At 44.7% G+C, this 24,527-nt stretch overlaps 1 protein-coding gene, 1 long non-coding RNA gene and 1 pseudogene across 2 annotated transcripts in view; 1 reads left to right on the forward strand and 2 right to left on the reverse strand.

Annotated features, from left to right (window-relative positions):
- LOC103738260 (KN motif and ankyrin repeat domain-containing protein 1-like) overlaps positions 1-11,733 on the forward strand; it is a gene marked incomplete in the record, with an annotated part of 13,942 nt that extends 2,209 nt beyond the window's left edge. Inside the window, 5 exon segments of the mRNA XM_029565967.1 lie at positions 5,079-5,298; positions 7,900-8,042; positions 8,550-8,750; positions 9,936-10,034; positions 10,593-11,733. Of these exon segments, the coding sequence (XP_029421827.1) occupies positions 5,079-5,298; positions 7,900-8,042; positions 8,550-8,750; positions 9,936-10,034; positions 10,593-10,655 (726 nt within the window).
- Positions 2,692-15,414, reverse strand: LOC115071278. Its single transcript, XR_003850372.1, has 3 exons — positions 15,319-15,414; positions 14,567-14,694; positions 2,692-3,544 (listed from the first exon to the last, which is right to left on the reverse strand). It is a non-coding gene; the product is annotated as an uncharacterized LOC115071278 (long non-coding RNA).
- A 5,866-nt stretch (positions 15,415-21,280) lies between these two features.
- On the reverse strand, positions 21,281-22,260 carry LOC103738258 (annotated as a pseudogene).
- Between the last annotated feature and the right edge of the window lie 2,267 nt (positions 22,261-24,527).

The following is a 24,527-nucleotide window of genomic DNA, read 5'->3' on the forward strand; positions in this document are numbered from 1 at the left end:
TAAGATTTCACATTTTGGTGTAAATGTCAGAATTGTTGTTACAGGACCAGCACATATGTAAGGGACAGCTGTTTAGCCTCAACCAGAAATCACATAAACTGTGTTAGTCATGTGTCTTTGTTTTGTTGCTTACAGAGTGACAAGGAACACACCGTTAGGTTTGGGAATATCATAACAGCACTGAGATACAGTACCACATACTCTGGTTGGCTAAGACAGGTGCCTCAGAAGTGGAATGAATTTTAGATGGCACTAGTAAATGTAGATCTGTTGCTCATAAAATAAGGAAAGGTGGAAATTTCAGCATGGTTTTTCATTCTGTAAAGTGTAAATTGGAACATTTTAAAAAGTTGACCCTTCAATTTGGCAAATGGAAATTAACTACATTAACATAGGGTGTTTCTGCTTTATATTTCCAAGTGTTTTCAAATGGTTTGAAATCTCTCATCATTTGAGTTTTAAATTATTTTATTGAGATATAATTTATTTACCATACCATCTGATTTTTAGTTTTTCAAGTGTTGAACAAACACTCGTTGAATCACTAGATGTGGGTTCAGCATAACAGATACGTAGTAATTTAGACCTCTTTAATGCCTTAAGAATAAGAAGATTTTTAAGAACTCACAGCAAAAGGAACAAAAATTCTCTTAATGTTGTTTCATAATGTCCTAAAGGCCCAACTGGTGTGGCTGAAAGCTACCCTTATGAAAAACCTTGGTATTTGCTTTGTGTGGTGATGTCCCCAAACATCACAATCTGCCTAGGCTGGTTCAGGGCCATGACCTATTAAAGGGTGTGGGCTTTGAGATGAAAATCGCTTTTCCTTTTATGGTCAGTCCTGATTGACCTTTATTTTTTTCCTTTTAGATATGAATTAAGTGAAAAGATGTTATCTGCATGCAACTTACTGAAAAATAACACAAACGATCCCAAAGCTTTGACCAGCAAAGGTGTGGTGAGTCTGAATGATAGCATCCCCAGTCTGTACAGCATACCCAGATGGCACTGTCAAGGTCATGGTAGCCTGCCCCTGAGCTGTTGCATGCATGCATCTCCTGAACCATTTCTGGTATGGATGGCAGAATGAGCATCGAGCCTCCCAGCCCAGGGAGCACACTTGTTCCCTGAGGCCTGGCTTTGGACATCCTGGACCCACCTGGTACTTTTCTTGGGGTGGAGGTATCTGGGAGGCATACTTGCAGGAAGATGCAAGGGCTAATTGCAGGCCATCTTCTTTCTACATACTGTGCTTCTGTCCACAGACCCCTGAGCTGTTGCATGCATGCAACTCCTGAACCATTTCTAGCATGGATGGCAGAATGAGCATCGAGCCTCCCAGCCCAGGGAGCACACTGGTTCCCTGAGGCCTGGCTTTGGACATCCTGGACCCACCCTGTACTTTTCTTGGGGTGGAGGCATCTGGGAGGCACATACTTGCAGGAAGATGAGAGGGCTAATTGCAGGCCATCTTCTTTCTACATACTGTGCTTCTGTCCACAGAACCTTCTGATCTGAGCAGCATCCCAGACCTTTTTTAAGCCAGAGTAGTTTTTCAGAAGAAACCTATCTAGACTGAGGTCAGCATTCCTTTCAGTTATGAAAGTACATATTAGGTTCTGATGTGGAATGCAGGCAGCCACTATTTTTAAACAGAAAAATAACTGCACTGTCACTTCATAGTTTGAGAGATTCGGAAGCACATTGTATAGAGGTTGCGCTTGCCTTAGTGACCACGAATAGCAGGGCATAAGATACAGGTATTTCTGTGGCTCTGGTCAATCTGGTGTGTCTCCAAGTGTGTCGTACACTGAGATTTGATGTGCAGCTGCAAGGCCTGACCTCTGATTGGCAGCTCCATCTTCAGGGCATTGTGAAAATGTGACTTCTTGCATTCATTTCATAATAGCATGTATCTGAATTTTTATATGTCAGCAGATTTACTCCTTTTCATGTTAAAGCATTTAAGTCAGCAGCTGGTGCACTGTGGACTTACAAGGCTCTCAAGATTATGGAGCTATGAAAACAAAATGAGACCTAAGGAATTATTTAATCTTAGAAAAGCAGGTTTCCACATGTGTGACAAATATAATTGGAATGCTGTGGGTCTGGCACACTCTTAAAATTTGGCAATGGCTGTCAACAGGCCTGGACAGAAGTACACAAGTGCATGTGTCCATGAGACCACACTAGTCAAATCTAGCCCCAGTATCTGAGGCCCTAAAAATGTGTCTCTAAGGAGCTGGCAAGATGGTTCAGTGGGTAAAGGTGCTTGCCACCAAGTTGACAAACTAAGTTTGATCCCTAGAACACACATGGTGGAAGGAAAGAACTTCCACAAGTTGTCCTCCTACCTGCACACATGTATGTGGTATGTGCACTCACATACATATGTACACAATAAATGTAAAAAAAAATATGTTTTAAAAAAGTATCTCTCTCAGGCTGGAGAGATGGCTCAGCAGTTAAGAACACTGGTTGTTCTTGCAGAAGACCTGTGTTCAAATCCCAGCACCTACATGGCAGCTAACAACTGTTCATAACTCCAGTTCCAGGGGATCCGAAAGCCTCTTCTGTCCTCCGCGGGCATTGCATGACACGGGTGCACTTACCTACACACAGATAATACATGCATACACATAAAATTAAAAAAATAATAAATAAAAAAATTTTTTTTAAAAGAAAAGTATCTCTAGAGCAGCAGCTACCAGATCACACTAGTGCTGGAACCAGATTAACCCATTTCGCTTGTTTGACTTTTTAAGACAGAGTCTCACACTATAGCTCAGGCTGATCTAGAACTCACTATGTAGCCCAGGTCAGTCTCAAACTCCCAACAGTCCTCTTGTCTCAGCTTCCCAGGTACTGGGATTACAGTCATGAGCCACCACTCCCAGCTTAGACCACCCCGATCATGAGTATAAGACCTTGTTTTGTTTATTTCAGTAAGTCATACTACCTTATTATACAGCATGTGTTTTAACTTAGTGTCTTCTCAAGTCTGTTTGTGTAGAACCTAAATGGGTCTTGACATTCAGATAGTGTGAAAAGGGAACATGACGTTGATGTTTACAGAAAGGAATACTAATAGAACTCCTGAAGAGGCGGCATACCACTGCAGGTCCATATTTATCAGCACGAACTGGTCATACCTTGGTCACAGATAGTAAAACCATAAAATGTCACTGTAGTGTCGCTGTATCCCACTATCTTTAACCTGATTTAAAACTGTGCTTTAGGACCCCAGATTTTATAGCCATCATAGTTTTTTCTTTTACCATTCCCCAAATATTAGGTTATAGGACCTTATGAAGAACTGAACATTCTATGTCCCCCAAGTGGTCAGACACTCTGACTCATACCTTTTCTTCCTGGTTGAATTTTCATCCATTGCAAAAAGTATTTAAAGTGTTGTGCTCTGAAAGTAGAGGACATGCATGTGGTCACAAGGCCAAAATCGTATCAGCACCAGCCATTCAGCAGTAACAGACTCAGGACAGTCAGAGGACATCATTTCCCTTCTTTCTTTATCATGACTCCAAGCCTGGGTGTGTAGAAGACAGAGAAGAAAAGGGGGAAAAATTAGATTCTCTGCTTCCTGGCTAGGACCCTTTTTGAGGGACAAAAATGTTATTGAATGGGTTAAAACTGAGCAGGCAGTTAACAGGAAGCTGAAGAGAGAGATGCTCTAGAACCCCCACCCCACCTTTTCAGTAAAAAGAAGACCTCATGGGTGTAGTGCCATCCATCATTCTCTGATATATTTTTTAACTTTTAAGGAATAAATGGAGCAATGGCTGGAGAGATGTTCAGCAATTAAGAGCACTGGCTGCTCTTGCAGAGGACCCAGGTTCAGTTCCCAGCACCCACATGGCAGCTAACAACTGTTCATAACTCCAGTTCCAGGGGATTCAATGCCCTCTTCTGACCTCCTTGAGTATTGCGTGACATAGGTGCACTTACGTACATGTAGGCAATATACTCATACATATAAAATTAAATAAGTTTTTTAAAAAATGAATAAACAAAGTACATGTGAATGATAACCTCATAAAAACAAGGCACATGGGGGTCTGGCGAGATGACTCAGCAGTTAAGAGCAGTGGCTGCTCTTGCACAGGTCTGTTCCTAGCACCCACACAGTGGCTCACAACCATCTAACTCTCTAGTTCCAGGGGAGGAACTCTTTTGGCCTCTGAGGGCATTGGATTCATGTGGTACACTTGTATACGTGCAGGCAAAACACTCATACACATAAAATATAAATAAATCTTTTTTTAAAGGCACTTGAGAAAAGGCATGCATTAGCCTAATCTCCATCTCCAGCACTGGCTATGCCTAGTCTACAGTGAACTTCATTTCAACTTGATCTTCCGTGAAACAAGGTCCAGTGTAAGGAAGTCAGAGAGGAACCATTCATTAAGAGGCAGATGATCCCAATGAGAAATGAAATTTATTCCAGACTTCTTTTTGTTTCCTCTCTGTGGCTAAACGTTTACATTGGGAATTGGAGTCAGAATCATCTGGTTAGACACTGTGGTCTCCCCACCTAGTGGAGCTAGTCTGGACTGGAAGGAAGCAGCATAACTGAGGGTGGGCAAGTTTCTTCCTGATATCCATGAAGAGCATTTTCAAGGCCAGCCTAATTCCGTAATACGAAGAGCTCAAAAGTTGTGTCATATAGAAGTGTTTTATCCTCACTACAGACAATGTAAAAAAGAGGGTATTATTTTCTTTTCAGACATGGGACCTAAGATGTGGAATAAGTAAGGTCTCCAGGGTCATTAGTCCATAAGAAGTAGAATCCAGATGTGGACTTTGAGCATCTGGCTCTAAACCCAGTTTTCTCACACATGGTTATGTGACCTCAGGATCAGATGTACACTGTGTGGTTTAAAACCAGAAGGAAGTTCCAGTTTGTTGTTTGAAGCTGTTCTTGGGGCTCTTGGCTTCACTGACTTTTGAGAACAGATGTTAAGTATACACATGGTGACTATGAAAGGCATGTTACTTGGGCTTTCCACTGAGGCTCAGAGAGGCCTGTAAGTAGAACTAATGGCAGCTTGGTGTTTTGGCAGAGGTTCTGTCTGAACACCCTCCAGCACGAGTGGTTCCGTGTGTCCAGTCAGAAGTCAGCTGTGCCAGCCATGGTGGGTGACTACATCGCTGCCTTTGAGGCAGTCTCCCCAGATGTGCTCCGCTACATTATCAACATGGCTGATGGCAATGGCAACACTGCCCTCCACTACAGCGTGTCGCACTCCAACTTCGAGATTGTCAAGTTGCTTCTGGATGCAGGTGTGGAGATGGGCCCGCCTTTCCCCTAGCAACACTCAGGTTGTAACTTGTCTTGATGAAGCCAGTTGATCCATGACTGAGTTCTCTGGCCATCCTAAAGCTCCTTCGTTGCTCTTCCACATGACATTGGCAAGAATATTGTTCTTGAGTCATACATATGTGAGAGGCTTGAAGTTAACCAAGCCTGGGTGATACAGAATCCAGATCTGTTTTGAAGGGAGGTTCTCAAATTCTTGCTGCAGATCAGCTGCCTCCAAGTGAGGTGTACCCCTGCTAATAAACATGGCTCCCACTTCCTCCTCACTGAATCATGCAGGTTTGGCTGGTTTGCTCTCAGGAGGCAGAATGCTGCCCATAGGCCCAGAGCCACAGTTTTTGTGTGTGTGTGTGTGACCACTCCATGTGTCCTTGCACACTAAACACTATTCAGTGACCCTGCAGAAGTGACTGGTTACTCAGGATAGGGACTGAGCAAAACCACAGTAGAATCTCTGCTTCTGCCAAAGTACACTGTTATTGAAGAATCACATGAATCAAAGGAAGTTACCTCTGAACTGTATCAGTGAAAATAATGGAGACTTGCCATCCCAAAATACAGCCATGGGTCACATCATACAGGAAGTGAGAGCACGGTACAGAAGGGGCTCTTTGAGAAATAGCGGGCTTTCATCTTGGAGTTTTAGTGGAGCCGCCTGTACATATATTCATCCCCAAACTACTTTACTCATTGGGAACAGTATTTCTGATATGACTAATATAGAATTTACAGTAACTTGGTGTACTGAGGATACAATGTTAACACCTTAGGTAGAATATATTGTGAAACTGTCCAGTTTCCTTCACTGTTTCTTGATCCAGTGGCATGATATTCATGACTGCATCTTGGGCATATTGGGTTAATGCAGAGGAAAAAATCCAAGCACATGTACCAATTTTTCTTTTTATCAGTTTACTTATTCCCTTTCCTTTCCTTTCTTGGGGTGGAGAGGGTAGTACTAGAGTTAGAACTTGGGGCCTTTGCTTGCTAGGCAAGTGCTCCTTCACTGACATACCTCCCAGGACTGCTTGCTCTGTATTTTACTGCCCATGTTAGGGAATAACTGTTTCCAACTGACAGTAAGGAATTATAGGCCTCCTTCCCTTTAGATTTTCCAGACTACAAACAGCTGGGGATAATGTCAGCCCAAGTGATTGTTAAAATAGAGAAGTAGATAGTATCCAGGGAAACTGAAAACAAGATTTCAGGATTACTCTTGAAATGAATGATTTTTTTAATGCCCTCAGAACTCCAGAGTAGGTGTCTTGGCAAATTAAATTTATTCCATTGTTGAATGGTTTTAGTTAATCACTTTATGTATTTAGCTTTTATTGCTTACCATTATGGATGAATTTTGGGTTCCATAAAATGTGACACTGAGCTGGGCGTGGTGGCACACACCTTTAATCCCAGCACTTGGGAGGCAGAGGCAGGCGGATCTCTGTGAGTTCGAGGCCAGCCTGGTCTACATAGCGAGTTCCAGGACAGCTGGGGCTACAGGGAGACTCTGTCTCAAAAGACCACAAAATAAAAATAAAAATAAATGTAACTCTTGAGGATCTCCCTCACTGTGTACACCCACTTCTTTACCACACAGCCCTTGCTTTTTACACATAAGTGCTTTTGTACATACTGTTATGTGATAGCTTGAGATCCTGAGCATAGTTTTCTCTTGTTCTATCTTAATTTGATATATGCTCAGTATAAAAGCTGCTTTCCAGGGCTGGATGGCTCAACACTGCTCTTGTACAGGACCCAGGTTCCATTCCCAGCACTCACATGGCAGCTAACAACTGTCCATAACTCCAGTTCCAGGGGACCCAATGCCCTCTCTGACCTCCACGAACATTGCACGACATGGGTACACGTACACACATTCAGTCAGTACATTCATATACATAAAATAAAAATAATAAAATATTTAAAAGATGCTTTCTAATACTCTCCACTGTCATCTCATTAAAGCTCTAGAAAACTTCCTAAGAATTACAGAATAGAAGCGAGTCAGCCCCTGGAGTCTGGTGGCCCTGGGCATTTTCTTAGAGGACTTATATAGCCTTATTATTGATCTTACACCACAAACCCTAGAGTTGGAAGCAATGTGATTGAATTTTTGCTTTTAGGGACCCCACAAGTTTGAGCAGTAGTAAATTCAGGGCAGCAGAACTCAAGAGGGCTAGGTAGATGGTCAGGACCACAGTCCTTATTTATATGTAATTCTCCAGTCATTTGTTCTAGAACAGTGAGTTCCTGAACATCTGTACTTCTGGAGCCCTTGTCAGAGCAAGCACACTTAGAACCACCCCCACATACCTCCAAGCTATTGCAGCTCAACCACCAGTTGCAGGCAGGACACACAGTCGTAGCTTTCACTTCTGCTGCTGCCAGCCCTCCAAGCAAGGGGGGGAAACATTATTTAACATGAAAACATTTCTCTCATTTCTTTCCAAGTCACTCTCAGTCCTGGAGTGCTTACTGATTTGCAGGGCTCTTGTAACACCATACCTCCAGCAAACCCTTGCTGCTGCTGGATGGCTCTCCCTAAAGAGACTACTTTCTTCTAGATGTGTGTAATGTCGACCACCAGAACAAGGCGGGGTACACACCTATCATGCTGGCGGCGCTTGCAGCTGTGGAGGCAGAGAAAGACATGCAGGTGGTGGAAGAACTCTTCGGCTGTGGAGACGTGAATGCCAAAGCCAGTCAGGTCAGTGGCTTGCTTCCTGCACTTCCCTTCTCCGCTCTGGCCAGTAGCTGCAGGCAAACCTTCTGTGAGCAGGCTGATGGAGCAGTACTGCCAGCCAACTCACCAGTGACACGTGGGCTCAGTCCCACAAGGGAACCTCACCCTACTTCACCTCTGGCTCTCTGTAGGACATTTGCAAGAAAACTGCAAGCCTGTCTGTTTATATGAGGCTTTCCCTGTATGGGATCCCCATGTGGGAACCCCATCATACACTCATTGCCTACTGACTCACAACCATCTTGCTGTCCTGGTTCATGATAGACACAGAGTTCCAAGCCTACATATGTTCAGAGCTTGACCTTAAACCTTAGAACTTTCTAGCCCCCTGCTATACTGAGACATCCTCAAAACTAAAACCTGACTCCTTTCTGTGTGATCTTCCTTACCTCACAGCTCCCGTGCCTCCATGCTTCCCCGATCCCTTACTGCTCAGGCTATACTTTTGAAGCCAACCATCTTTTTCCATAGGCAGGACAGACAGCCCTCATGCTGGCAGTCAGTCATGGACGAATAGACATGGTGAAGGGCCTGCTGGCCTGTGGGGCTGACGTCAACATCCAGGACGACGAGGGTTCCACTGCCCTGATGTGTGCTAGCGAGCATGGGCATGTGGAGATTGTCAAGTTGCTGCTGGCCCAGCCAGGCTGCAACGGCCACCTAGAGGACAACGTGAGCATGTCACTGGGCCTTCAGCCAGGGCGGGTGTGGGCCCTCTCCTTCTTGCTTCTTCTGGACTAGTGTTGGTACCCAGGCCTCCTTTGTCATAAATTCTAGATCCCACCTGGGCCCATGGCAGTAAGCAAAGCACCAGAGGCTTTCACTCTGTGGAAGGGCAACTGCTTCCCTCCTCAGGAGTACACAATATTCCCTTCCCTTCCCCCAGGGAGTGAGAGTTTCCAAGTTACTCTTCCTCCAGACCAGTCTCTGTTCCATGCGTTTGGGGTTTTGCTTGGTTTTCTCCCTGGCTGAAAACGTGTAGCTTAGTAATTAGCATCCATGGAGTTACAGGGACCTCCAGAAATCCTGGCTGGTCAGCTCATTACCCACTTATCCATATTCAGGTAGGAGAGCACTCACCAGACCTCCAAAAGGAAAGCAACTCCCAAGATTTTTAGCATGGGAGGGAAGAACACTAATAACTCAGACCACGTGGGAATCATTTCCTATTGCATGTGACCAAAGGAGAGTCCTTATTTCAAGACTAGGAAAGAAATAAGCTGTACTGTTTTTGCCTTGGTGTTCCTTCTTATCTGTCTCGGGCCCTGCAATTTAATCGAAATTGAACACTTACCTAAAAGTATCTCTTTTCCATATGCAGTGTTTCCCTGGTATTTCCATAAGATTCATACGTGCAAGCTGCCAGCATGGCGCACTTGCACATGGGTGTAAACTACAGGTAGAGGTGCTGTGGGCTCCGGGATCACAGTGTCCTCACCCTGAGGTACTCACCATGGTGCTCACCTGTCATTTGTGATTATATGAAGACGGGAAGCTAGAGTTTCTACCCCTCCTTTTCTTGCTGCCCCTTTTGGTCGGCAGAACAGTTGGATAGGAGTTCTTGGACAGCCTCCACTTTTGAGGATCCTGGTGTACAGACCTCTGTGCCATCTCTGATAGGCAAAGCCCAAGCAAGTGGAGCAGGGATCCTTGGTCCTTTTGCTTGGTCTCCTTTGGACAGAGGCTGTCTTTGTTCATCTCCACATCCTCAGGCCCTACCACTTAAGACCCAGAAATGTTTCCTGAAGGACTGAACAGATGGCTAGATTTAGGGGAACGTTACCAGTTTTGTTACCTTCTGGCTGTCTTGAGATGTGAGAGCCTCAGCCAGGCTTGTTCTTGCCATGTCATTTTCAGGATGGCAGCACCGCACTCTCCATAGCCCTGGAAGCAGGACACAAGGACATCGCCGTTCTTCTGTATGCTCACGTCAACTTCGCAAAAGCCCAGTCTCCGGTTAGTGTTGGGCATTTGGTGTTTGCAAACAGGGTAAAATCCACCGGGCTGGCAGGGCCCCCTCCTTGGGGAATTTGACAGGCCACATGGGTTTTATGTTGATTTTGAGAATGAAGGTTTTAGTCTAGAACTTAAGATGTCATCATTTCCACCTCATGCTGAGGCCCAAGCAAAATTAGATCCTGTTTATCCTTGGGAGGCAGAGGCTGTCATAAGGAACTTTTCATTCCGTGTATAATGATCCACACAGTGCAGACTGAGCTCATGGCTACATGTCACTGTGCTCCTGACACTGTTCTTAAAACTGGCCATGGGCAGCTCATGGTCTCAGAGTTCACTCAGAGTGGGAGGCTGAATTGCTAGGACAGGTGGAGAAGTCCTGCTAAGTCCAGCTGACCTTGGAGCCAGGCCTGCCATGGGTAGACATCTGTCCCTTGTTCTGGGCCAGAGCGCTCCTGACTCTGACACATAGGTGGTTGTTAGCTGCAGTGAACCAGGAGACGCATCTGCCTGAGGTTACTTATTAACCTCTACTTTCCCCCTTTTCCTGGTCTCTAGGGTACTCCAAGACTTGGAAGAAAGACATCTCCTGGTCCCGCCCATCGAGGTTCCTATGACTGATTATGTACAAACAGCTCTCCACCTATGTGCCACCACGAAGCTGCTAATTGTTCTTGTTGGGGTGACAGATACTGAATGTTTATGGACGGTGCCTGAGCTGCAGCACACAAAAGTGGAAAGGCACAGGCTGAACACTGATGCTTTTGCAAGGAATGTAGCACAGTTGGGAAATGGCTAAGCTGCACACAGGCCTCGCTCTCACATTCTGCTCTCTGTAGGGCTTGAATCTGGCTCTGTGGCTGCTTAGTGGTCAGCTCTGTTATAAACAGTATAGGAAATGGTAGTCTGGCCTGACCAGGCCACTTCTCCTACAGCACAAACAAGTGTCAGGTTTGCTTTGGCATGGTAGTTTCGAGTTTTTCCACAAATATTTATGCTTACTAAATGTTGGACCCATTGAGAAGCCCTTCCAGTATTCCATTCCAGGATGATTTTTTTAATTTCTCTTTTTTTTTGGTCTTTTTTTGAAACAGGGTCTCCCTGTAACCCCCAGCTGGCCTGGAACTCACTATGAAGACCAGGCTGGAACTCACAGAGATCCACCTGTCTCTGCCTCCCAAGTGCTGGGATTAAAGGCATGTGCCACCTTGCCCAGCCTTTGTCTTTCTTTTAAAATAAGAAGCTTGAGCTGACTTTGATCGTCAGCAGTTTGGGCCCCAGGCTGATAGTCTCAGTTAAAAAAAAAAAAATAGTAGAACTCTTAAACCTTATAAACTTACAAAAAGAAATGTTTCAGTTGGTTTATCTAGGAGGATGTATTATATAGCTTTTTATATAAAAGACTTCTATATGAAATTGACACAGTATTTTCAACTTTTATATCCCATAGTAAAGTACATGTAACATTACCATATTTTTAACAATTGCACAACCCTGTCTGTATCTAATGATAAAGGTTGAATTATGTTAGAAGAGTGGGCTCTGTATTTGCCTGTAGAACTACCAAGTGTAGTTCCCTGTGTATTTATGGATTCCTTTATATCATGTCACATTTGCTTTGGTCCTGTAAATGTATTTAAATGTTTGAAGTGCCTTAGACTCTTGCCATATTTTCAAAATAAAATTTCATTAAGCTCTTTCCCTTTGTCCCTGCTTCATCACTGCCTGGCTCTGACAACTTACAGCAGTGGCCACAAACACTGATGGATGGATTGGGCAGGGAGAACAACTGTGCTGTCTGCTGGTCTCAGGCTCCCAAGAGGGCAGGTCTGACTCTGTGACACATGTTCCACATCCCTGGGTTGCATGTCACAAAGCTGAAATTTAAGACCTTATACATACTGCTATCAGCCAGCTAACCTCCAGGGAGCTCCTGAGTTAGTAATTCTCCTCAGATGCGTGAGTGCTAGTTCTGAACTGATTTGGGGCACAACTACCAGTGACTGCCTGAAGAAAGGAAGCTAGACATTTTTTTTTTTTAAGAGAAGATGCTAGGAGACCCAGACTCCTAGGCTGTTCATTCCATCCCAGGACAAATCTGCAGAAATGGGTACAATCAATTAAGTTAAAGCATAAGAGCAAGGAATTTGTGAAGGGAAGTGGCTCTGGGGTTTGTCTGCCCTTTAATAGCACAAAATGCCTTTTGAGCAGAGAGCTGTTTCTCAGATGTTTGTGGTCCTTGAGATTTTCTTCATTCTTTTTGAGAAAGAAAAGGCATTAATACTGTAAATGCAGGGCTTAGTAGTATAGCACAGTTTTAGAGCATTTGTCTAGCATATGCATGGCCCTGGGTTCAATCCCCAGCATTAGAAAGAAAGAAAAAAAAAAGCCTGAAAAAATATTGTAAATGAGAAAATGACTCTCCCATGCTCTGATAAAAACAAGTGCTTATTTTATCTTTGAGTGAAGTCTTATATACTGTGTATTTAACCTTTGGGTAAGGCACACTGCCCTGGGCCATGTTTGCTCTCATAACACTGGGCACTTGGTATATTTTTTATCTTAGGATCTTTACACTGTATACACAAGACTGACTACCCCCCATTGGTAAAGCTGTGGTTTATGAAGGCACAACTTTGTAAAGGAACTTGTGAAAGGAGGCTTGAGTCAAGTCCCCAAGTGAGGCCAGCCCAAGGAAAAAGACACCCAGCTTTATTTTCTAGCCCATTAAGAGGAAGCTTAACTTTAAATGACCAAGAAACCATTTCCCAGAAGCTTTTGCCCTAGAAATAGAGCAGCTGGAGGCTGAAGCCCCCCGAAGACAACAGGAGTAGCGTGGTGGGAACTTGGAGACCTCGATGTTAGGAAGGTGAAACAGACAACTTGTCGACTGCTACCACATGTGATAACTAAGTCTCTCACCATGGGGCGAGGTATTTTGCTTCTGGAGAAATCTACTTGGGACATGCTACTGGCACAAGTCCCCCCAAACGCAAAATTTTGAACTCTTACCTATAAGCTGTCAATACTCTGAGAATAATTTTATCCCTGGCTATGTAATACTGAAATACATCGCAGACACATGAGAATCCTTGTAGATAGAAAGAAAACTGCTATTTTCCTTCCAAGAAAACAATGAGCAACTAACCACAACCTTTCTTTAAATCCTGGTGGTTCCTCTCTGGGGAAGCCTGCTGCCAATAGAAATACCTTTGTTTTCCTGATGTTTTGTGTAAGCTTTGCTTCACAGCATGGGTAAGAGTTTATTTGGCGGGGTCGGGGTGCTGGCAGAAAATACATGGTCCTGCTTTCCCCTGGGATCTCTTGTTCCTTAGGTCTGGGAGCCTGCTTTATTTGCAAGCATCTGAAGTGTTTTCAGTGTCAGTTATGTCCACCCTGAGAATTCCTTACCAATTACCAGACACTACTTAAGTGTTTTTGCAAAGAAGAAAGGCAGGGTGGGAAGAGCTGTATCAAAACAAGAAACATTGTATGCTCCTCTGGTATGTCCGGAGCCCATCCTTGGCTGTGGGAGACAGCTTAATTTCGATGTGTTGATGTGTTGTTTGTCCGTATTCAAGGGCATTTCTCAATCCGGGAGGGGGGTGGGAATGGGATGATATTTCTGCATCTCTTAGGCAGTTATTTCTAGAAGGCTAGGAACCATGACTGTGATCATACCATCTCCTCATGTTTAGGGGACATAAGGCATGGGTGATTCAGTTCCTATGACAGTGTCTAAGCAGGCAAGCAGACAGCTCTTGGTATGTTTTCCCAATTTAATCTTTTCCTTCCCCACTTCCTCATGGAGCTGGCCTGCGGTTACTTAGGAAGGCCATGAATGGTTGCTTTGGCTCTGAAATAAGGACAATTTTTCATTTTCTAAAAGCACATTTTTTAAGCCCTGGTCCTTAGCCAGCAACAATTTCATTCTACATTCTGCATAAGGAAATTACTAATCACATGTTTACTCTGCTCTTATTCAGCATGACTGTAATTTAGAAGCCAGTTGATTATAAAAATACAACTAAAGTGCATTTTGTTGAAGATTGTTACCACAAAAGGATGTGGCTGAACCCTCGGCTGCAGCACTGCAGACTTTTTAGGCCCCCGCTCCCTCTCACTGGAGTCACTAGTGGTGTGTTTGGGGCTGAGTATGAAAGATAAAGTCAGCTGGTACCCTGAGATGCCCACCCTGGATTTGATGAGAACGCTGCAGAGAAACTGGACAGCCAAGTGCAGCTTTTAACGGTGCCACGCTGGTACAGAATGTTCGAAGTAGAGGACATTTGGGAAGTAATTCACATTTTAGAAAACCAGCTGCCCTGTGCCTCTCCATTAAGTTCATGGGAAGTCTGTCCCTCATTTTCAGACCACAGAACCTGTTTAAGAGGTACTCCCCATCCAATGTTTAAGCTACAAAAAGCTTCGCATTTCCTCTCCATGCTCTATCCCAAAAGGAACCAGTTTACCTGGCCCTTGAGCCAGCTTCAGAAAGGTAAGGCAGGGCAGCTAAAGGGAAGAGGAAATACCTGACATGGATGGGTGGAGGAGCTGCTTGGCTGTCATCCATTCAGTGTGGCTCAATGCCACAGAAGACTTGAGTGCCCGCTGGGAGGGCCACTTACATCTCATGTGTCAAGCAGCAAAGACATCTGCTCTGTTAAGAAATAATGGATGTTTGTAAATAAACAGATAATAAAGACAATATCCACTAACTATGTTGAGTCCCCAAGAACTGGGAGAACTCACCCACCCACCCCCAATCCTGCCTAAAGTAACACTTTCCAGAAAAGCCTGTCACTGACAGAACACCCAGTAAGACCAGTTTCTGTGCTTGGGCTTGTAACACCATCTGCAGGACTGAGAAGTTCAGTGCCTGGCTGGTGAATACTAATTAAATGAATAACAACAACAACAACAAAAAAATAGGGTGTCAAAAGTCAGGAGAGAGTTAGCCATTGGGGAGGAGATGCCTGGGAGGGGGCAGGACTGGGAGGGAGCTGATAGGTGCCACTGGGCTCCTGGTGATGGTCACCTCCCACCTGTGTGGCAGCTGCAGTATTTTACTGGCTTTGTCACTGCCTCGTACTATACTCACAACGTATGGCTATTAATGGCAAAATCTGCTTTAGTTAATAAAAGGAGAAAGTTTGATCAAAGATCTGGGGATGGGTTGGGGGGTTAGAGCTGAAGGTCAGTAGGAACAAAGAGGTAGTGGGTGGTATGAACCTGAAGTTCTTGGCCCCCTCATTCTGTAATGTTAGTGCCCCACTTTGCTCACCAGGGGTGCCCTGGATTGCTCACAACCTCATATCCAGTCAGCAGAGCTGTTCTCAGATACTCCAGTGCTTTTATAAACAGAGCAGAATAGGATGTACTTCCCATTGGATTCTGAAGTTAAACATGGTCCCGTGATGTGATTTATCAATGCCACATCAGTGGAAGGGATGGGTCAATTCCAGATGGAAGCTCTAAAAGCCCTTGTTGGGGCTGGAGGGATGGCTCAGCAGTTAAGAGCACTGGCTGTTCTTGCAGAAGACCTGGGTTCAGTTTCCAGCAGCCACATGATAGCTAATAATGGTCTGTAATTCTAGTTCCAGAGAATCTGATGTCCTCTGCTGACCACCGTGGGCATTGCATGACGCAATGTACTCATACACCTAGATTAAAAATAATAAAAATTTTAAAGCCATTGTAAAGGCATGGAGTGTTCCATATCCTGTGCCCTGGTGTGGTGATCATGAATGCATGTGCCAAATTGGATGTCCCATTAACATCAACCTTGAGTGACTGTGGGGAGTGGAAACTGTTATGGGTATGTCATGTTAAGTCAGGGAGGTTTGAGAGGGTTTTTTAACTATAGCATGACTGAAGTTTTCCTGATTAATCTAGAAGTTGGTTTCTAGAAGTGAACTGCTGTTGAAACCAAATCACTTAGTTGATGTAGATAATGAAACTATCACTGGGGACTCCCTAACAGACAGAAAACACCAGAAAATTTGAATGACTGTTTTCTTAATCCCAGAATGACACATACCAGTAACCATCCTAGTTACAAAGAGGAATCCCCTACTATGTGTAATGGATGCCTCAGGCCACTGAAGACAAAGCCTCTTGTTGAAAGAAAAGCCATTTTCTGTGTACCCTGGGGACAGATTGTATCTTTGAATCTTGCTGCTCTAGCGTGCATAGACTACCTGGAGGGCTTGTGAACCAACCCCAGAAATTCCAGTTTAGAATGTCTAGGAAATGCCCAGACATGAGTATTTCTGGCACATTCCCAGATTCTTGCTACTGGTTTAAAGGCTGCTGGGGAAGTACTGCTCTAGAGTAAGTACTAAGCAGCATTATAAGTAGACCTTCCCTTACATCAGGGCCTGTCTGAGCATACTCCTGGGTGTCTGAGAGGACTCCTGGAGGGGGTGCGTATCTGTGTTTATCATCTCTGTTGGGGGTTCTCTTGTATATTTCAGAAACTAAACCATTTAGGTATAGTGTTCCCTGTGGAATTTTTATTCCCCAGTTTAAAAACAGTACTGCAAAGATGTCTTTGCCTCATAACAAGTGTTTTCTTTTTACCACTTGGACAATATATTCTCTGTTTATAAATCCTGTATTCATTCAGAACTGGGTTTTAAAATTTGCTCAGAGCTCGTGACTTGAATCATAGCAGTCTTGTAAGAAAAAAAAAAAAAAGACCTACACATTTACTTAGAAAGACCCCTCCTTGATGCTCATTTCAGAGTCTGTGTGCGCTCATTCTCTGGTGAATGCTCCTTCAGAGCCCAGTCAGTCTCCCCTGAAGCCCCAGCAAGGGAGACTCAGTGAACCGCACAGCTGTCCTCTCAACAGCTGCCACTGGGTAAAACCACACAATGGTCCTTATGGAGCCAAGATGGGGACCACTAGACGGGCATGCCAGCAGCTGAGGCAGACACATCTGTAAGGAAAAGACAAGGGGCTCTCATGACTAGACGCAAACTCATGATATTCCCTAGTCTAAAAGCAGGGCATGTCACAACTCTAGAGTCAGAGATGAGGTGAGATGAGAAAAACAAAAGAAATCAATGTTTAGTAGGGACACTGGAGCCAACTTGTTTACATCCTCCCCATCCATAAATTAATCTCTGATGCTTCTAGGAAGTATACTTGCTGAGGCTGATTGATGGACGGCCTTGATTACCAAAAGAATATTAATGACGTATGCATCATTCAATCACTGTCAACCAAATGCATAATCAAATGCCCAGAAGCACAGTGTCTATTTTACAAACTCAGCCTTCAATCCCGGTCTGTATGCTTTTTACTTATTTGGTTTTGGTTTTGCTGGTTTTTGTCGGTTTGTTTTTTTTTTGTTTTTTTTTGTTTTCATTTGCTTGGTTGGTTGGTTTGGGGCTTTTTTTTTTTTTGAGATAAGATCTTGCTATATAGCTCTGACTGGCCACTTGGTACTCACAATGTTCTCAGGCTGGCCTTGAATTTATGTTAATCCTCTTGCTTCAGCCTCCTAAGGGGTAGGCTTACAACTGTGAGTGACCATATCTAGTTTGTACAATGTTTTAATAGGTAGGGCAGAGGACAATAATTCTACAATTGCCAGAGCACAGGGTCTTGGATTCAGGAATAGTCTGTCAGAGTCGTATGTGTGCTTCTTACTCACATTAAAATTAGGAAGGCAAAACACTGCCGCTACTTACCAATGACATTCTCAACTCAACCGTCTGTGCTTCGCTAACGATTATGTGGAGAGGAGCTCTACCCAGGTACCAGCATGACGAGTGCTAACCCATGCAAATGACCTGCCCTATCTGGGTAGCAGGAGTGTTATCCAAATCATTGGAAATACATGGTGTCATGCTTGTGGGCTTTGGCCCGTTTGCTTGATGCTTAATAAAGAGTGCCTTTTTACTTTAGAGTGCCTAGTTTCTGGTTTCCAACATATTAAACATACCTGTAGAGTTGAAAACCCATGGACGGGGCTAGAGAGATGGTTCAGCAGTTAAGAGTACTGGTGCTCTTCCAGAGGACCCAGGTTCGAATCCCAGCACCCACATGGTGGCTAACTCCAGTTCCAGGGGATCTGACACCCTCTTCTGGCTTCCACAAGCATTGCATGACAGGGATGTACTTATATACATGCAAGCAATACACTCATACACAAAAAATAAAAATGATAAATAGAATATTTCTTTAAAAACCCCTGGAAGATACTCAGTTTGGGTAATGCAAGAGAAGACCAGTGTACAGGAACCTGCTTTATATGGGAGGAAAAAAATTGTTCCTAACAACTCTTCAAAGGGCCTGTCCATTGCCCTTGACCATAGTGTTAGGTAACCAATGGCCCCAAAGCCTGGGTGACATACCTCAGTAGATGTTCTTTGCCCACATGCCTGGGTGTCCAATGAGGTAGCTTTCCTGACCTTGGCCATTCAGGCTCACAGCTGTCCACTGATGTAGGCTGACTCTGCTCAGGCAGCTGAGAGGATTCAACTTTGTTCAGGCTTGAACTAGACTGTCCACATATGTTCTCGTGGCCATCCAAAGATGCTAGAAACAAAGAGATGAGGATTCTGGAGGCTTCTACTGGCCCAAGAAAGTTACAGAATCAGCCCAAATTCTTGGAGAATGAGAAATAAGTTATTTAGTGAGAGAAACTGAAATCACATCTGAGTGTTTATAGCTAGAAAGAAGCAAAGGATTAGAGCCATGGAATGAAACAAATCTAACGTAGATCCTCCCCCAATAAGAGTTCTGCAGGGTTGTGCAAGAGACATATTTCTATTAACCTATTTAAGTACCTGTGGGGAAGGGTGGAGACAGCACATCTGGTCTACCTACTCCTGAGCCTGACTGACACTTGCAGAGCTTTGCCCACAGTGGAGGCCTGATACAAGTTCTCAATTCCAGTCGACTTGTTGCTACAGGGGAGCCCTGACTGGAAGCAGCTGTTTTTGTGGATTTTTAGGAGTAGTTTCACATGGTATTTGGGGGTGAGGTACACTGAGGTGAGAACTACATTTTTCCAGCACATTCTCATTGAGGAATGGACAACACTAAGGTTAGGGAACTCTAACAGCCATAGCCTTTGGTTTCCTAATGGCAGAATCATAGAGGATTCTGAGTTCCCTCAGTTCTTGGCTGGGTGTTATTCTTACTGAAACTTATGGCTACTTCCTGGGCCAACAGGAAAGGGCTCCAAAATAGGTTCTGAATTCTTGCCTATAAAAATTCCCTAAGGTTGTCTTAATAAGCACATCTAGCTTGGTTTCTAGGAAGAAACAGATAGGCATCCCCTTACCCTATGATAGCCGACCCCAGCTTAACCTGTGTCTGAGGGTTGCATTGGTTGGACTGTGCTAGGGGTGTTTGAGTGTTGGGGTTGGGGTGGGGAAGCTGGCAGAGAGAGCCACTTTATCATTTGCTGATGAAGTTAGAAGAATTCTTCTTGCTTAAGGCTCATTTAACGTCCTGGCTTGCTCCATGTAGATGCTACATACTCAATGTTCTCAAAGTGCTGAGGCATCTTCATCCTGCAAAGGTGGAGCATACACCATAGGCATCATTTTCAAGCATGAGAAACAGCCCCTTAGAAACAGGTAGAGGTAATAAAGTAAGGATGAGAGTTCTGCTACCTTCTGATGCTCTAAAGATAATGCAGTTAAACCCTCTGTGATCTGATTCCCTCAGTGCTCTCAGAGGAAGGCTGAAACACCCCAGGGCCTGTGGTCTCCCCTGCAGATAAATACTGAGGTGAACATGAGCCATCTGCTGCAGGAAGCAAGCCCAGGGCAGGCAGGGAGCTTCTCAATGTGACTAGTTCTGGACACCATGAAGTTTTCTTCTCTGTGCATAGGTTCCTCATGCCCAGGACCAGGCTATGTGGCTTCTAGGACTGTCGTCTAGGGGCATCATTTTCCCAAGAATTAAAATGGCAAGCAGAGGCAGCCTCATTTGCTGAGTAGGAAGGAGGGTGCCTAGCACAGGGGACAGTGTGAAACTTCCCAGGTTAGCTAAGTCTGTATAAGGCTTACGGCAAATCTCAAGGCAGCTGGACACACAAAGGGTAGTTTTTTTTTTTTTTAAAGGGAAGGGGAAGACAAATTCTACCCTTTTCCAGGAAGAAGAGGGTACAAGTACCAAGACAACAACTAGCAGAAAACAACACATTTAAATGAGCAACCTCCCTCCCAGGAGATATCAAGCCAGGGAAAGTTTATACTGCTAAATCAACTAAGTTGATGTTTGTTCAAGAAATAAAATAAGTGAGCACCCGTGGCCCCTCCACAAGGGAACTTGTCAAGCTGAGTGAGTGTCCTACTGTCTGGGACTGCCCTTCCTCTAACTCCACCAGCCCAGTTTACTCCTCAATAAGGCCTGACCTACCAGCTCCCCCTGGTGGCTAGTTGTGGACATGCTCTAGCTATTCTAATGAGTTTATCCAATAGGATGTAACGGGTTGCTGAATCAATATACCTGTAGCATTTATAAAAGCTGGGCCAATTTGAAATCTTAGATTGTATTACATATAGTAATGGCCAGCAACATCTCATGAAGAGTTACACGTGTTTGTGTTCTGGGTTGCAAAGTAAGGTGCATTTGTTATACTGAGTAGAGGTTTAAAATGTTTGCAAAGCCAGATATAGAATATACTTCATGGTTGCTCACAGCCAGGAACACAGGGAGGGGTCATCTGAAAGTGCCCATTTGGACTCCCTCTGGTCACAGACTTCCAGGTAGGGAGAGGCACAGCCCTAACCACTGAGGGACTAAGGGGCCCACCAACCAGTCACAGAGATATTGTGGTGCAGCAAGTGCCTGAGCCAGGAGCAGCAGGGAGAGGAGGGTGGACAGAAGTACAGAGGTACAGCATACAGGGCTGGGAGTTTGTCCTGTGTGGCGTCATGAAGGGAGTGATGGCCACAAGGCTGGAGAGGAACAGCAGTGTTTGCTTCCTGGCAGGCCACGGCTGGGAAGGCCTTGTGGGACAACATCACCACCTCACGGTTTTTCCTGGTAATATATTTATAGCCTCGTGGCTATAAAAATTTCAAAACTTACCTACCAAGTGTCCTCTCTTTCAAAGTCAGTCTATTTCTCTCTTTTTTCATCCCCTACCCCTCACCATACACACACTATTGTTGCTACAGTACTGGGGACCGAACCCCAGGCTTCACTCATGCTAGACAAATGACATATCATTGAACTACCTTTTATTTTGTTATTTCATAGTGTTAAAATATACCTTAGATTTGGACAAAGAGCAGGCCAGTGAGCAGGGCAAAGCCTGCTAGAAGCAGAATGATCTTGAGGATCCTCTGCTCAGAAGTGACGAGCTCCTGGAGTAGGATTTCCAGGAAGGTGATATACAGGAAGGTGCCAGCCGCCATGCCCTCCAGCACAGACTAGGCCAGCTGGTGCAGAGGTCCAGCTGACTCTGCCAGAGCTGCACCCAGTCTAATACCCAGAGGTGTCATACATGAGAAGAGGATCCCACAACCAGCTACCATCTGTACCATAGGTGGCTCTGGAGCAACCACAGGGATAGGCTAACTGCCAGGATACCCCTGCAGACCAGCAAGTCTAGGCAGAGCTCCATTGCCCGAACCTGGTCCGGCTGCAATCCCATAGCCAGGCCCTCGAACAGGGCCTTCTCCCTGCAGGGCTAGGGAGAAGACCAGTACACAGGCATGCAAGGCTGAGGGAGCTGCTGGAGCTCCGCTTGCCTGGGGGGCCCCTGGTCCACCATGCCAATGCTGAGGCCCACCATTCACTGTTCCCGGCAGAGCCCTCTTCTCTTCCCGATACGGTGGCCCTGACTGCTCCTTGTAAGCCAGTGTGATCTGCTCCATCACCAAGACCGGGAAGAAACCCAAGGCCAGAATGAACTCTTGCAGGGGAAAGTGGAGTGTCACATGCAGGGCTGCCAAGGCCTCATCCATGGCAGCCGGGTAGTCAGGTAACAGGTCCAGAAGACAAGTAGCCAAAAAGCCTCCTCCTGCGAAGCAGCTTATGAGGCTTAGGACTTTCTGGCTGGAAGCTGAGGCTTCATGGTTAGTGCCTGGCCAGCACAGCACACAGACAGGCACCAGGCTGCAGAGGAGGGTGAGCACCGGGAGCAGCACCAAGGCCCCCAGCTTCACCTCCAGTCCCACTGGCACTGAGCCTCTGAAGCTACTGCCTCTGGGTGCCACACCAGGAGCTCTGGTGCCCCCCTGGGCCCCATGGTGGTTGTGGTAGTTCCAGTGACTCTCAGACCTTGGGAGGGTCTCTCTACATCTCAAGGGGCTCTGGCCTCGCGTTGGGAATTCCCGTTAAGTTGCTTTTGTACCAGAGCAAAAGGGTTTTAAGGAGACACATGATTAGTGGCCCTTACCAAGTAAGATCCCAAGGCAGAGGGTGTGTGTGTGTGTGTGTGTGTGTGTGTGTGTCTCAGAGGGGGGGTACTTAAGATGCTCACGATGCAGGCAGAATGTGTCAATTTCTTGAGCAGCAATTACAAGGCTGAGGTCAATTAGCAAGTGCAAGGAGACCTCAGAACTACTGTGTAAATGCAAAATATTCAAATCCAGATGATCTTAGTAGGATTATGGGAAAACAGTTGAGCAGATTTTAAAACGCAGCTTTGAACACTGCAGAGCCGGGCGATATTAACATACATCACTTGGAGACCTGATCAAACCCTCTGGACTCCTCTCTCCCCTCTCAGTTTCTCTAGCTTCTGTGTCTGTCTTTACTCTCTGCTTCTCTTCCAGTCCCCCTTCTTTATGCTTCTGATCACCACCCATCACTATCTCATTGCCTTTACAACAATGGTATAAACCTCTTTTTGAGGCAGCCTCCAGTCACCAGATCCAACTGTCATTGAAATCTACTTCTTCCCAATTGGCCAGTGTTCACCTGTTTCCCACTCTGAGCTGGCACCTGGGTGTGGGCAGGGCCATTTTAACTCTCGAGATGACAAACACATACAGGACTCCACAAAAACATCTGAGATGCCTGAAGTCAGTATCTCTAAATATATGGAACTAAAACTGGTAAATTTTAAGTAAATGTTCATTTCATGCAAAATTCAAAATTTTGTCAGTTAATGGCAACACTTCTGAGTTTGGCCTGTAGGCAAGACAAAAAAAATTTCTTATATGCTATTATAAGATTACATATAAAGTACATTTAATAATTGAGGAAGTGGGTACATTTTAATGAGTATTAAATAACATATGGTCAGCCTTCTAGCCTCGGGAGGTTGTATGCCCTGGATATGGATATTGGAAGCTTGAAACAATAATATACCAGGGAAATTGGTTTTCCTAAACTAAAAATAGAATGGCCATATGACCCAGCTATACCATTCCTGAGCATATACCCAAAGACTTCTACATCCTGCTACAGAAATCTTGTTCATCCATGTTCACTGCTACTCTATTCACAACAGCAAGAAAACTGAATCAGTCTAGATACCCATCAACAGATGACTAGAAAATGGAAATGTTCATACACACAATGGAATTTTATTCAGCCTTAACACAACGAAATTAAGAAATCATCAGGAAAATGGATGGAATTGGAAAATATATTGAGGCAGCTTAGGCTCAGAAGGACAAACACTGTGTTTCCTCTCTCATGCGCATCCTAGCTTCTAATTTTTATATAATTGTGTTTATGTGAGAGTGAGTGTACCCAGAAGCCAGGAAACTAGAAAGGGAGGGAGAAGGGTGGGGATTGGAACAATGTGATTTGAATTAGAAGGGGGAAGCTAGAGGTGGAAGGGTATCACCAGGGACAGAGAGCAGGGAGATGGAGAAGGAAGGATCAGCCGAAGCTAGGAATGTATAAACATGTCACGAGGAAACTTGCTATTTGTAAGCTAAGAAGGAAACAAGCAAACAAAATAATAAAAAAGTTAAGACAAATAAAAAGGTTAAGAACCAGCAACTAGTGTGTCCACCCCAAATAAACCCTAGCCCCTAGCAAAAGGTATCTACACTTTCCTTAGCCTCTTGACTTTTCTGTCTAGGGAGAGTAAATAAATTTATTTTCTTATGCTAAAAAAGAAATTTGTTTTTTTCTGTTTTTATTTTTGCCTTGAAACATGTGGTTTGTTTAATATCAAACTGAGGATACATCTTGGATTAAAGCAGAGGGTTACTAAGCTAGCACGGGGCTCTCCTGATACGACACAACTGAAACAGCCTCACTCTGCAAAGCTCTCTGTCTCTCTCAAGCCAACACTGTGGACATTTCAAAGTAATTTCTTTTTCCTTACTTGCGTTTTTAAAAAATATTTATTTTTATTTTATGTGTATGAATGTAGTAACAGCCTGCATGTATGTAAGTGCAACCGTGTCGTGCAGTGCCCATGGCGGTTAGAAGAGGGTGTTGGATCCTCTGGAACTGGAGTAACTTGCTGTTGTTAGCCACCATGTGGGTGCTGGAAATCGAACCTGTGTCCTCTGCAAGATCAGTCAGGGCTCTAAGCTGCTGAGCCTTCTC

The sequence above is a fragment of the Nannospalax galili genome, unplaced genomic scaffold, assembly GCF_000622305.1.
Source record: "Nannospalax galili isolate Female #2095 unplaced genomic scaffold, S.galili_v1.0 scaffold4099, whole genome shotgun sequence".
Classification (NCBI taxonomy): Eukaryota; Metazoa; Chordata; class Mammalia; order Rodentia; family Spalacidae; genus Nannospalax; species Nannospalax galili.